At 38.8% G+C, this 15,042-nt stretch overlaps 1 protein-coding gene and 1 long non-coding RNA gene across 4 annotated transcripts in view; both read right to left on the bottom strand.

Annotated features, from left to right (window-relative positions):
- Positions 1-908: 908 nt before the first annotated feature.
- Positions 909-8,392, bottom strand: LOC110986158 (uncharacterized). Of its 2 annotated transcripts, none has more exons than XR_002599097.2 (5): positions 8,270-8,392; positions 6,427-6,620; positions 4,058-4,167; positions 3,513-3,595; positions 909-2,555 (listed from the first exon to the last, which is right to left on the bottom strand). It is a non-coding gene; the product is annotated as an uncharacterized LOC110986158 (long non-coding RNA). The 2 variants fall into 2 exon arrangements; XR_015426047.1 differs by having other exon boundaries at positions 6,427-6,624; positions 8,270-8,383.
- A 776-nt stretch (positions 8,393-9,168) lies between these two features.
- Positions 9,169-15,042, bottom strand: part of LOC110986116 (uncharacterized) — a 34,375-nt gene continuing 28,501 nt past the window's right edge. For both annotated transcript variants that reach the window (XM_022247759.2, XM_022247760.2), the window contains 2 exons: positions 12,961-13,010; positions 9,169-12,597 (listed from right to left, as the gene is read on the bottom strand). In XM_022247759.2, the coding sequence (XP_022103451.2) occupies positions 12,565-12,597; positions 12,961-13,010 (83 nt within the window). In that variant the 3' untranslated portion in view covers positions 9,169-12,564. The remainder of the gene's footprint in view (positions 12,598-12,960; positions 13,011-15,042) is intronic.

Genomic DNA, 15,042 nt, shown 5'->3' on the forward strand with positions numbered 1-15,042 from the left:
CATTGTTGAAGAGCGAAGGCGGCGGCCTCGTTATGGATCGTAACGTAGGTGGCGCTCTTTAAATAATACGGTCTGGGGTCTGGAAATGTTGTCTAAACAGTGAATTGTTACAACCCAAAGCGAGGCCGCCGCCTTCTCATTGTTGAATAGCGAAGGCGGCGGCCTCGTTATGGATCGCAACGTAGGTGGCGCTCTTTAAATAATACGGTCTGGGGGTCTGGAAATATTGTCTAAACAGTGAATTGTTACAACCCAAAGCGAGGCTGCCGCCTTCTCATTGTTGAATAGCGAAGGCGGCGGCCTCGTTATGGATCGTAACGTAGGTGGCGCTCTTTAAATAATACGGTCTGGGGGTCTGGAAATGTTGTCTAAACAGTAATTTGTTACAACCCAAAGCGAGGCCGCCGCCTTCTCATTGTTGAAGAGCGAAGGCGGCGGCCTCGTTATGGATCGTAACGTAGGTGGCGCTCTTTAAATAATACGGTCTGGGGGTCTGGAAATGTTGTCTGAATATTGAGTTGTTACAACCCAAAGCGAGGCTGCCACCTTCGCATTGTTGGATAGTTGTTAACAATGCGAAGGCGGCAGCCTCGTTTTGGATCATAGCAGTCCAACCCATATATCACATTTCCAGACCCCAAGACCGTACACTTTAAAGAGCGCCATCTACGTTCGAAGGTGAAAAGCTTTTCAGTTCTCTACCTGTTCAAATACCCAAATCTGTATTCCTTGGAAATTGTTGAGTTTTGAAAGAAAAGATCTATTCTAAAGGTAATTTCCTATACTAAAGTCATCAGTTTCCTGGCTTTCTGTGTAATTTCCTCTGCCAAAAACATCACTTTGTTGGCGGTAATGCTTTTAAAGGCTAGTTAAAGACTGAACAAAGGAATCTAACAAAAGAATTGGTCTTCCTTGCAGCCGTTTGCCTCATTTAATGTTTGCATGAGCAATGACAGCACAGCTGAAAAATGTCTTCTATTCGCTTCGTAGTCTCCCTCTCTCCCCCCTTATTATTGGTTCACGAGTCACGTGACCTGTCTCAAGCGGTTTACAAGTAACTTTGCCATCAACACATTTTGACGATGTTAAACCCTCAGAAATCGTAAAGGTAAGCCAAGAAATACTCGCAATTAAAACCCTCCAACTCTGAGTAGCAAACTATCAGACAGGGCAGCACATTCTTAGAACTTTCCAGTGAAATATCCAAGTAAAAAGGTATAAATTTGTTGCTCTAATTCCAGTTTAGAGTTGATTTCCTTGGACTATAGGCACAGTTCTTTTTAAGTTTCCAGTTTAGAGTTGAGTTCCTTGGACTATAGGCTCAGTTCTTTATAAATCTGACTCACAATCCAAAATATGCTCCATAAATTCCAACCATTTAGCGTCTTTTACTTAGTCTCGGTTTGAAAGTTGCATCTGCGGGTATTTTCCTTTAATTTAAGAGCATGCAGTACATTGCAGTCGCCATTTTCATGTTAATGTAAAATGTACACGGGAATCAAAATGCAGGTCTTCTCACAGAATTGAAAATACTTTTCAATTTGTGTTTTTGAACGATTCACAACATTCAACCTTCAAGAGATATCAAAAGAGTATCGTATCAGGAGGCGGTGATTTTCCCAAATTGAATGCAAGACGTGACGAAAGTCAGACAAATAAAAACAATGGACATCAACAAAGTCCCTTTTTACTTATTTTATTCTTGAAATGACCTGATCAAATTTTAAAAGTGGCGAACAAGTGTCAAGTCATTAAATAATAACGGTTTTCATATTGATCATCCATATTAGCTTACCAAGGCATTGGAAGTTGACAAACTAATTCCCTCGGCAAATCCGAGAGAACTTGTTTGTCAACATCCGATACTGAGGGATGCTACATGTATATGGACTAGTTATGTTGTAATTACTGTACCTTTGTAATGAAAGGCATCGTTCAGCTCAGGAAAATGCCACCATCTTTTTGTGTATACATGTTGCTACAACGATATTGGTGCGTGCATGCTACCTTAAGAGCCAATTACACAATTCGTCTTAAAAGATCACGTGTGGTGTATTTTACCATCATATTAGACTCATGCATGGCTTTTGCATGTGTTGTGAATGGACTGAAACAAAATCAGCTCTTAGTAATAGTTTATCTCCATCAGATTTGGTTATTTTTAATTTCCAGGAAGTAAATCTTTGCGTAATTTTAAAAAAAAGGTTGTGCAGCTTATAGGTATTCAAAGAACTTTCCAAAAACTAAGTTTTTGTACTGAAATTGTAGTTTTAGGTTTAACAATGAGAAATTGTTCTCATCTTTTCCATTTAAAGTGAGCTCAAGTCCTTCGCCAACTCCTCTGGACATCCGTATGATTGACTCCTGCCTTCAGCAAAGGCAATCAACTGATGAATGAAAATGTTGGTGACATCATGCATCTTGGAAGGACCAGACATTGGTGACAGGGACCCATCAGCTGATGCGGATACCTGATAAAGGAAGCTGTTGGTGACATCATGCATCTTGGAAGGACCAGACATCGGTGACAGGCACCCACCAGCTGACGCCAACACCTCATGAAAAAAAAATGATTTAATGTTAAATGTCGGTTCTCAATGCAAAAGCCAATCTGTCGCAAGTGAAATGCGATTCAAAGACTTGCCGCATCAAAATTTATAGATCTTTTCTACAGAAGAGAAAACCTGCCACAAATACATTGTACTTTGAAACTCCAACAATTTGTGGTGTTTTGAATGATTTCTACTGTACATAAGCACAAAATACCTTGTCAATGGAGCATTCAAATGTTATCCTAATATCAACTTGCCTGCCAGGTTATTAATACTAAATCCTTCACTAGATAGGTTCTAATCTCAATGTGCACACCGGGATGTCTGCAGCACTTCAACTGACCAATTTATTAATTTTTAGCATTTTACACCCCTGGAATTTATTTGGTCCTGAAGTAATACATTTTGTAAGCGGCATCTAGAGGTGGATTATATTTGTGACTGATTCACTTCTAATAATTTTTCTCTATTACTAATTGTATGAACTTTTAACTTCAAGATTCACACTAATGACAAAAAGTTACTAAACTTACGTAACACACACTCAAAAGTTTTTGGAGTGTCTGGTGCATTATGGCATGTTGGACATTATATCCTACACAATTTCTTATCACAATACCAACTTTTCCAGTTTGTGTGGAAGTTCTTTGTTGATTACTAAGAACACTGTTGTCAAAGAGCAGAAACAAAATAAGAATAGTTGGCCTCATCTCAATGCCCTGATGGCAAGAATGACAACCTAGCCATTTGATATTCCTTGACCCGCCACATAAACTGTGAAATTTACATAATTCATAATCATTCTTGCCAGTTTGTGATCATATGTAAGCTGTGGAAACTGCTCCTCATTTGACAAATTACTACGTGCATGAAGATGTTTATTTTAGCTGGGCTCCTAAAAATCACTTTGAAAAAAAAACAAGATGGCTCCCAACTCTAATGATTCCATATAAGTTTTACCTTGTCATGTGACCTCTGATTGCCAATAGAGCTCATTCAACACTCCTTCGTTGTGGCATCAAAGGTGATCATCGACTAAAATCCTGTGCAAAAGAAATAAATTGCGACTGTGAAACTCAAAAATCCTTAATCGTTCTTGCCAATTTGTGGAACACTTGCAAGGTGCAGAACTGCTGATCATTTGAGAAACACCTTACCTTGTCAGTGTGCCTCTTAAAATTACACTGAAAAAAAATACACTGTGACTGCAAACACTTTGATGATTTCAAACTTCTTACTTTTCTGCATGAGATTTTTCTACAAATTTTTTTTCCTAAACTTTTTTTTTACGAAGTTTCTGTTTAAGCTAAAACATTTCCTTTTAAGCATAGGAAACAGAATTTCATAATACAGTGTAATTCATTTCCAGCAAAAAGCATCGGTCACATTGTTTGCACTTATACTGTGACGGTTTTTTAATCATGGAGCACCGACTGCTAATTACTCACCTAAAACTAACTAGTCATGACGCAAAATTTAACAGAATTACATGCATAACTTTTTACCTTGTCATGTGACTTCTGTCATGTGACCTCTGATTGCAACCTCTGATTGCAGATGACTTTCAAACATTCCTTTGTTATGACATCAAATGGCAATCATCGACCACAATCCTCTACAAGAAAAAAGATTACAGCATCACTGTGACTGTAGAAATTAGGGAAACTGGTGGGATGAAACTTTACATGAGTTTAAAAGAGTAACAAAAATACACTGCTTTTGTCAGATGAAAGGTCACTCATTAATAGGATGAGAACATCTTCCCTTAAATGGCTGTAGTGGCTCTTGAAACTGTTGAAAGGTCTTGCCTTGATAATTTGTGTAAGTTTCCAAGTGTGTTTGGGGGGAATTGTATATTTGAAAAGATCAGCTACATGTACATCTGACTCTCTGTCTGCTTAGACTGGCCAGCCGACACTGGTAAGCGTGATGGTCAAGTGGTTAAGACATCTGCACTAGTAAGCAGGAGGTAGTGGGTTCTAGTCCCACCTGAGTAAGCTTGTGAATTTTTTCATAAGCTCTCAGACAAGCACCAAGTATACAGTGTTTATGAATATACGTCAGTTAAGGGCAAAACCAGTAATTAAAAAATAAGGTGCACTTTCATAATGCAATTAGCCTTTCGGGAGAAGGGTCAAACTGATTGAAGGAGTTTAGTAGGGGGAACCACGAAGGCTCTGTGGTTGAATATTGAGACACAATAAACCCTTGCTGTTGACATGTCAAAACTTCATCCTTTCATGAATCATCGTTTGTTTAATACTTTCTTGAAAAGCCTGTTTGCTCCATGTGGACAGGTGTGGTCTATTTAGTTTTTTTAGAATGCATGTATGAAACAAGAAGAAATTCCTGATGTCTTTACACTTTTGTCTGAAAACTTACTAAATTTTTTCAGGCATACCAAAATGACAAAAAGCAGCACTATTGTGCTGGACAGTGCCCTTCATTGGCCGAGGCATGCAGCATTCTGTGGACCAAGTATCAAGGCTGATATACACATACAGTGGAACGCCTCTATACCGAACACCGCTATACCAAACATTCGGCTGTATCGAACATTGTCCTTGGCTCCCAATAATTTGTGCACAGAACCTACCAAACACTATTCAGTTGCTGTTTGTAATTCCCAAACGTCAACATGATAAAACAGTCGGTGTTTTTTATGTTGAAAAGTGACAAGTGGCCATTATTTCCCCAAGGATTAGAAGGGAAAGCCACTAGTTGTCAACGGTATTGAATAGACACTGGTTTTACGACTCCACATGATCGAGTGCGGAAAAAAACCACACATATGCGTACGGTGGCATTGCACTAACAATACTCTAAAGAGGGCGCCACTGATACTTGATATCAATTTTTTGACTCAAGTTTAAATAAAAAACAAAAATAATTAACAGATGCATTTCTAGAAACCTTAAACTTGAATGCAACGGCAAAACATCACGAAAACAGCGAACCAAGGTATCACAAAAGGGTGCACTTTGGTTAGACTAGAGAGGGCGCTACTCAACATAGCAATGAAACGTTCGGCAAATAAATTTGCTATCCCGAATGACCGCTGTACCAAACATTTAGCGTGGACCCCATCTTGTTCGTTACAGCGGCATTCTACTGTACATGTACCTATAACATCTCATAACCGGCGCTTCGCTTCACTGGTGTCCTATCCTTCAAAACACATTTAGTAGTTCACTTCAATTAACCAATCTAAAGTGGAATAATACAGGGCATTCACAATACAATGCATCACCAAGAGGCTGCCACAGAAGGGCTATTTTTGCATTGTACAGAACAATGGTCAACAAAATCTCCTCCTCACCTGCTTGTGGGGATCTTGAATCATTCTCAATGTTTGTTTGTCAGGGAAGAAGATTCATATTAAAGTGTATTTTGAGTAGTGGTTTCAATTAATGCCCTCTTCTTTCTTTTGCATGGAATGTCCCAATCTATCCCACATTTCTCCAAGTTGTCTAATAACATTATCGCTCAAATGCAAATCATGGCGAGGCGGCCATGCTTTTTTCGGCCATAAACTTGAAAAATGGCCTCTCTATGGCAACCTCTGGGTGGCACACTGTATTGTGAATCAAACCTGTTCACCGGTGCAGCGCAGTACAGTGATAATTAAGTGACGAAAAAAAATGGTCAAATAACCACAAGATAATAAAATCATCTGATTGGCTGAATTTCATCCAGTCATGCCAATAGAATCATGCAGTTTGGAGTTTAGATATTTTGCCCTGTCTGATGTGTATTATAACACTGTATACCAAGTGTTTCCCCTGAAGGCTGGTGAAAAAAAACACAAGCAAGCTTGGGTGGGACTTGAACCCACGACTTCCTGTTTACTAGTGTAGGTTGCATGACGGCTTACTTCTGACGGGACTGTCCTCCTCCCACCATCGACGCTCTGCCTCTGCAGCGCCCTCATGGACCAGTCTTTGACATTTCATCCTCTCCACACAGGTCTCCTTCACTCAGGCAACAGGGATCCCACAATGCCACAGATTGTCCAGAAACTGGTCCAAGAATCATAGAATTGGCCGGCCTCTTGGACAGGAACCCATGCTGCCTCAATAAAAAATAATACATTGAAGTAAATGAATTAAATTACGGAATAGCTAGGGAAATTCTTCACAAAAAAAAGAAATACAGTAGGCAAGTACATGTACAAGGCTGTTGACATAAGCCAAGGCTTGTGAGCAGAACAGCCTGAACAAACTACACAATGTAATCGTGAAAAAAACATTATAATAGACACAGTTGGACACATAACCAAAATACAAATGAAACAAATGTAGTATAATACTTTAACAGCATTGGATACCAAGTTAATGAAACAGAAAACCAGAATGATTTAACAAACACATAAGCCTTGCAAAGTTAATACCTAGACCCCACCCAAGACTTTTAATAATTTGTGATCACAAGATGTGTATTGTTTCAGTTGTTTCAGAGAAGAAATCTTCAATATCAAGATTTGAATCAACCCACAGAATTAACATGGCATTCACTAAATAGTTAAAGATAGCCTTTGTAAACATGAACATTAAGCCTTTGTCACTTTGTTTGCAGGGAAGATTTAACTGAGAAAGATGAATTACAGTCGTATGACAGTAAAAAACATGTAGGCTGGGGTACAGGCAGGATATTAGCAAGAAATTTGACCAGCTGTGTAGTTTTTGTATAAAGTTGGTCGAATTCTCTCCTCCCGGTCAAAAATACCCCCACCCTAACCTACTGACTGCTTGATTAACCTGATTTAGGCCAAACTTGACTACATTCAAATCAGACTGAAGACCTATAGAGGAACTGCATGGAGTGCCCTCACAGAGGACATGTTTGTTATTTACATTAAATGACAATGAAGTAGGGTCTACTTTATGCATATCACACAAGGAACAAATGGTCCTGTGTGAGGATGTCTGTGCAGCCCCTCTATGAACTCATAAAAAGTCATTGGACAGTAGGCACACAGGGCTGTATCTTACAGTCATATAATTAAAGTTGATGCTGCTCATAATCGTGAGTCAGTTGTATCATGTGCATAAACAGTCAAAAGCCTGCCATGCCTGAGTGAGTCTATACTATAGGCTGAGTTTGGGCGGCATGTTCTCGTATGTTCACGAACAGCTTGATTTGTCGTTCTTGGGTCGGCCGCTCGAACGCCGGTTAAGTACAATTGGTCATCGCTGGTAGGCCTAGTTAGTGACAAGCAACATGTCGGTGTCCATGTTGTAGTAAACTATTCGAGAGTTAATGCTTGGACAACTGGGTTAAATTCTTCCTATTTAAACAGGAATATTCACTTCTGTGTTGTGAAAAATAATTAATGTTAATTTTGCAAAACTTCCTATTGTCTCAAACTTTGTATACAATCTCTCTATTTTTTGCTGCTGTTCAAAAATCAAAATCTCACGAGTTTTCCGTGTGTTCCTGTAAAACCCTGACGAGGAGGTGGTGTGTGATCCTGTTCCGAGAACAGTGTTCTTGAGTCGTGTTCCCATCGTTCGAGCGCGAGAACAAGAAACCCGTGTCAAGAACAATTCGAACACGGCGCCCGAACTCGACCATAATACTAGTGTTAGCCTCAGTAGTGAGACTAGTTTTGTACAGCACTGAAGTAAACATTATTTGTGAGCTTCCAGAACAGATTCTGACCAAACTTTGCAATTTCGTAAAGGTGTTATTTTTTATTAACGTTCACTTAGTCTTACCAACACATTTTCACGACCCTTGACGACATTTTACTTGCATTCTTCTCTTTCTTCAGACGAAATCCTGGGTCTCCACTCTAATTCCTCATCCAGTTTATCAAGTTACTCGTAGGACTGGACGTCTGGAGACTATGTTGTGTTCAGGAACCAGTCTATTTAGCCTTAAACGGCGCCCTCTGTAGACTTGACAAAGAGCGCTCTCTATCGACTAAATATTAAGAGCTCTCTTTTTTTTGAGCAGCGCCCTCTATTACGCTTAGAAATATCAGTTAAAAATCAAAGCACGCCCTCTATTTTTTTACAGAAGCGGCCTCCTCTCACGGGTACACTACTAGTGCGCCCTCTATACAACATTCTGTAAAATTTACCAGTAAAAGGCGATTTTGCCGTCATCTGATGATTTTGACAGTAGAATAATATTCTGGTTTTATATCCTAGCGAAAGCTGGACTTTTTCAGTTACCTTTAAAAACTCCATGAAATATTGCTGTACAACTATATTATATCCAGCCTATTCTCAGATAACAACGAAAAGTTACCTAACTGGCATATTCAAGAAGCACAACGGGATCACTCCACCAAAAGTTTCATTCAGTAGGAGCAGAAATGAAGAGACGGAGCCTCTTCTGTAGTTTCTTTTCCATTTTTCCTCCAAACGCGAACAAACATTAACGCATCGGAACTCAGACAACTCAAGAGAGATGCAACAAAACATCGCGCACATCTCAGAACCAAAAAGATTACATGAAAAACTGTCAACTTGCTGAAACACCCCCCCCCAATATTCAGGTTCCAGGTCTGCCCTTGACTGACTTCCACTACTCCCTCAAAACTAAAATTGGCATATACAAATGCCTTAATCTCACAATTGCTTTATAAAGGAAGATATTTCCACAAGCATTCCAGTTTCCATTTGGTAACTTTTTAATGCAAACTGTCTCTTCAGGATACAGAGAGTAACGCTCCAACTGTATTATAAACATACAAAAAGAAAACATCAATGAAATACAGACAATGAGCAACCCACAAAAAGTGTACATTTTCATCTTATTTATAATAGTAACCATGAAATGCACAGAGAATAAAACAATAAGTATTGACCAAACATTTACCTTTTTGTTTGAAACAATATTGAAAACACAACTTTCCAGGCAAAGAAACCTGGCTTCTTCAAGAGTTTTAAACTGTTCAAATGCCTACATTTTTAACACAAGGAACGTTTTTGTTTACAAGACTCCATCAAATCTCTCAAATGTTCAAATTCACACTGTAACAAAGTTACTCCAGACAGATTGGACTGACAAGTTTCTTTCCCTATTAGCTTTGGTCCTTAACTGTCCCTGGCATGTTATCCAATACGAACTATTCTGCATACTGCATGATCCTTGTCCAATGATACCAAACTCAGCAAAACAGGACAAATGAGTGCCAAGAATGGAGATTTTAAAATCATCATCATGAACTCCTGTCTCAGAATGTTACAATATCAAAAGTAATGCATATCTTGGGTACCAAATTTCTACTAACCTTCTTCGGTCTTTGACAGACCTGTATGGAGAAGAAATGTTCATTCACAGCATATTTGGGAGTTGCACGTGTGCACTTAGAACAATGCCACCCTACTCAGAAGAATTTTAACATTGGGCTGAAACCAATTGATAAGATGCGGGTTACATCCATCACTTCATTCAGCCCCCTTTTACAGAATTTTTGTCTGGAATCTTTTTGCCAAGAACACTTACATGAATGCGTGCACACCTCTTAACTCCTCCCGATATGAAGTCTTATGTACACAATGTAATGCAACATTGTACACGCTAAGCACGCTCAGTATGTAATCAAAACAAAACCACCACACTTATTGTTATAACAATAATTAAGACAATCACTTTTCACTGTCTACGATCATTTTCTCTCATGAAATGAAACCGACAGCTCTCTTGACTGTAAACAAAAGGAAACAAACTCCAACAAGTTGGCAGTCAATCAGAAACTTCTCCAAAGTCTGTCTTCAAAAGAACAAACGAAGATACACATTACCTTTTCATCTATCTCGCTATACATTCTTCAAAGCCAAAAAAACCTTTTATAAGTAAAATGAACCCTCCCCAACCCAACAAAATCAAACACTCGGATAGAATGATTTTTATAAGCTGCCATGTTTAGCAGACGGATACAAGCGGTTTGATTTCTCACCTTACAACTGTGATGCGCATATTCTTTTGATACTGGTAATTTTTAAATGATTGATTGTAAAGAAAGAGATTTCTTTTTGCCAGCATGTAGCTGTGTGCTTCTTTTGTGGCGGTGTATTTATACTGTCTAACAGAATTCAGACATATGGACTGTTCAATAGAACCGTGAAATAGAACTTGTAGGTTTACGACTTCGTAAGCCAAGTTAACAACCATGAGATTATGATCCAGAAACAAGTACATGTATACCATCAGTTATTGGCAAAACGAGGTCAGCCCCATTCTGCCATTTATCAGGAAACTCTTTTGAGACAAAAGGTCAATACCAACTCTCAGTTTCACTTGGGCTAAACTAATCACTTGTCATTCACTTTGTTCATGTCACTTGTTTGTAACAAAAATGAATATTGGCTGAAAAGATATCAACCAGCTTCATCCACGCAGATTTCATTCTTAATAAACCTCAAGTAGTTTCAGTTTTAAATACACGGATAGGATAGTACATTCAGGGACAATAAGCAGATTAGATGTACATGTACGGCAGAATGCCTTAACCTGTGGAACAGCAAACATCTCCTTTGGAACCAACACTTGCTGGGTAGAACTCATGTGGACCACTTTTTTGGATGGGGGAATTCTTTGATTATTGCGACAGCATTCTATTGGATCTTTGCTGCAAAGGGAAATCATTCTGTTTTGTTCACCAGGCAACACTTGGTATAAAAGTTGTAATCCACAGGATCAAATGTTCTAAACTGAGTCATGATCAGACTGAAATCACAATAAGAAACATGTCTACATTTCCTGATAGCACTCAGGTAGCCTGACAAATACATGTAGATACCGCAAAAGGCTGATCTTGTACCCTGTAGTCAAGTATGGCTTTTTAATATGGATGTGCCCCCAAAAGGATGGTCTGACTAATAATCCAGCCAATTCCATCCTTGTTTTCCAAGTATTCCCACCTTATAATTATACTGTCCTTAAAAAAAATGGCTGAATACAGGCTATGATGACTTCTTCATTTTGATTCTGACGTTGTTTTTGGATAAATTCAACACTGCTAATTTTGCTTGAGTGACTGCTTGGCTTTGATTTCTTCTTTTTGTTTTCCTAGGAAGACATGAAATTTTATGGAAACAGGAAGAAAATGTTTATTTAAACAACTGCCAAAGTGGACTAAACTTGGATGGGAAAAGATTGGAAAATTCCTTTAATGAGGTAAACATAGTGAGATTTATATTTTATGAATAAAAACCAAACACAAACTCCTCAAATGACAGAGTTTCATTTTCTCTTTTTTTCACTTTTTCACATGAGAAATTACTCTTCGGCTCTTTGTACTGAGAATATTGCAAATACTTTTGAAACCTTGCCCATATTCTGGTGATTACATGTCGATTCAAGACCAAGTGGCTACTCAGACACCTTCCTCTGTCTCCAAATGCCCTGGAGTTTTGACGCTCAGTCAAAGTTGGCAATGAGTTTCTCTCAGTGACCAAAGAAATCTTGTTGCAAACATCATTCATCGCCCACTCAGGCACAGACCCTCAGGAATGGTCACACCACAGTCTGGCTATGAAAACTCTTCAAGGAATTTTATCCTACATTCACCAATCTGTTGCTAGTTTGTCACCACTAATCTCACTCTACTGTGTACAATAACAAGCTAACCACAAATTAATCACAATTCTATGATCTCTTCCAATGCAACAAAAACATATTTTATGAAAACACCACTTGTAAACAAGTTGCTTTTTTTACGATTGATGAATTATTTTACAGGATTACTTTATTTTGTTGTATGAACAAGGCTTTAGAACCAGTCCCCTCCAAAATGAACTCAAGTTCTCAGACTTACCACAACAACGTACGAGTGAAAACATGTCCAAATTTTTACACAGCAATGGAATAACCATAGAGCAATCATGGCCTCCAACTATATGAGCATTTTGTTGACACACAACACAAGTTCAAAGGTCACCAAAGGTCAGAGGTCATCTTGTCTGGCAGTAGTGTGCATTCCATGGAAGAGATGCCAAGTATCTCAGGAGCAGAAACACTGTACAAAGTTCCAGGTCGGCAGCGATCTCATTCTATATCATGTCAGGTCTTTCATTTTTACAACCTTGTCCTGAAAATAAGCATACACAATCAACTAAAGAGACTTTGTTTCACACAGACAGGACGGACTTAGGTAAAATCACATGCAACAGAATTCTATTAATTTGAACTTCACAATTCAAAGATCTTAGAGTTTTGACAGATAGTTAATACTGAATAACTTCAGGTGTTTATATCCAACAAAATGTTTGGATACAGAACTAATACCAAACTACGGGTAATATTTTGTACTGAATCAATCAAATTCTTTGTGTAACACTTAAATGTATCTCATAATTGGATTATCTGGTAACTTTTCTTTCCTGATATGGAACCAGCTTAGACATGTTCATCACATCCAACAACAGTTCAAAAATGGTCTCTTCATATTTACCTTATGTTGAGGGCAGATCATGGAATAATTGTCAACTTGTAGCTGACATTCTGTGAGAGGATTGGGGAGAAAAAACAAACCAATTACAAAATGCTTAAGACGATAGATACTACCGTAAAGATAATGATCTTACACTGCAATATTTGAAATTGTTTGTAGCTGTATGCAAGTGTCTTATGAAATATATCAAACCCTGACAGACCAAATATTCTATGAAGAACAAGTTGTATTCAAATGAGCTATGGAAACTGACATGGAAACACTGCTTTGGTGCCATTTTGTATCATGTTTCTAAACTCAGAAATGAAAGCAACTTCATACAGATAAACCAGACAGGTTGATTGTTACAAGAAAATGACTAAGGAATCCTTGACAGCCACAGGAAACAGTAGTAGCCACCCCCCCCTTCAAGGGTGACTCTGCCTGTTCATGCCAAATGCATTCTATAAACAGAACAGGCAGGGTTCTGCATCTGCTGAACCGCACAAGAAAAAGCCATACACTGGAGCTGTCTGGCCAAATCTGGCAAAATGTCAAGCAAGCCACCAGTAGACACGTGCATTATGGTAGATTTGGCAAGTCAGAATCCAACCAGAAGTGAAAGAATGTCATTGGGATTCTAAACCATTGGACACGAAAAGTTTCAAGAACATTACTCTAGTAATGTCTTACAGTATTTGTTTCACATCAGTGTGTCTAAATGGCATTCATAAATACATGTATCTACAACAGTTTAGCCATTCTTATTGGTTGAGTGCCTATCACATGACCACTGTCCACCATTTCACGCAGTGTGCGCCGAGTCCAATCAATCTCTATTGAAAACAATCTCTGAGGAGATTGTTTTCAACTAATCATGAGAGTAAAATAACACAACTACAGGGGTGTTCAAAAAAAAAAATGAAAACTGATGAACAAAATTAAAGAAAATTAATACTTTTCAAAACTTCTTTTGACTTTGTGGCTGAAGAGGTACATTGTATTTATAAATAGAAATGAACCTGTGTTTGGCCAGCCTTAAACGTTCAGTTAAAGAGGTAGGGAAAAGGCTTCAAATATTACAACTTCTAGGGTTTGGGAGGTAGATTGGCTACCCACAAAACAGTATACAATGAATTTAGCTTCCAAAATCAACACGAGAGATATGAGATATGAGAATTTCTGTCTACAACCAACTGGGCCGATTTCGAAAACCCACAAGGTTAAATTTTGTGAATGTGTTGGGTTGATGATGCAAGTCCATGACAGGCATGCATGAAGCGTGCATGAAGATACATGAATAAACTGGCATTGTTGTGGTCAAAATGCATCAAAATGAGTTTGATGGCCGTGTAGAAAATGCACAATATTATACGTACATGTAAATCTCTGAGATACAAAACCCTAAAATCTTACTCTTAGTTGGTCAAAATAATTGTGAGATTCCAAAAGGAGTACGAGGAGCATAGTTTGCATGGCATACCGGTCCATGTGAGAGTGCACTCGTCTTCACGTGAAGTGGCAACAGACTATTCATACGCCACAGAGAATAATGCACTCAGGATAGGAGTACCCAGACCTGAATCGTGGGCTGCCTTTGTGTGTACATGTGAGGCTTCTAGAAAAAAGACAGCAACCCATGTGCGTGCTTGTTTGCCAAGTCTACAATTTTCAATGTGTCCAAGAAAAAGAGATAAAGACGTATCGGATTCTTCTGGTGAAAGTGAGTGGATTCAATTCCTATGAAAGTAACTTGTCGATGAATGAGGATGACAGCACGGAGCCTGTCAGCGTTGTGGGACTCCTGTGGCAGTCCCCAAACAAATCTGACGGTGGTCCAGCAGCACAGCACCATACCCTGGCAGCTCCAACACAACACAAGCAGTCAGCCAGGCTTATGCATCGCTTTTCTAAATTCAAAGTGCTTTCGCAGACACTGGATGTTTGTCAAAGCAGTCCTCCAAAATCTTTGTCATATTACTTATCTGTAACAACCGCGAAGGTTTAAAATCTACCCGTAATGCATTGTCCGGCAACGATCGATTCAACGCGTTATTACATGGAAACCTCAAGACCAAGTCTCAGAATACGACACTCCGGTCC

The sequence above is a fragment of the Acanthaster planci genome, linkage group LG07, assembly GCF_054643075.1.
Source record: "Acanthaster planci isolate LZ-2023a linkage group LG07, COTS_SCS, whole genome shotgun sequence".
Lineage (NCBI taxonomy): Eukaryota > Metazoa > Echinodermata > Asteroidea > Valvatida > Acanthasteridae > Acanthaster > Acanthaster planci.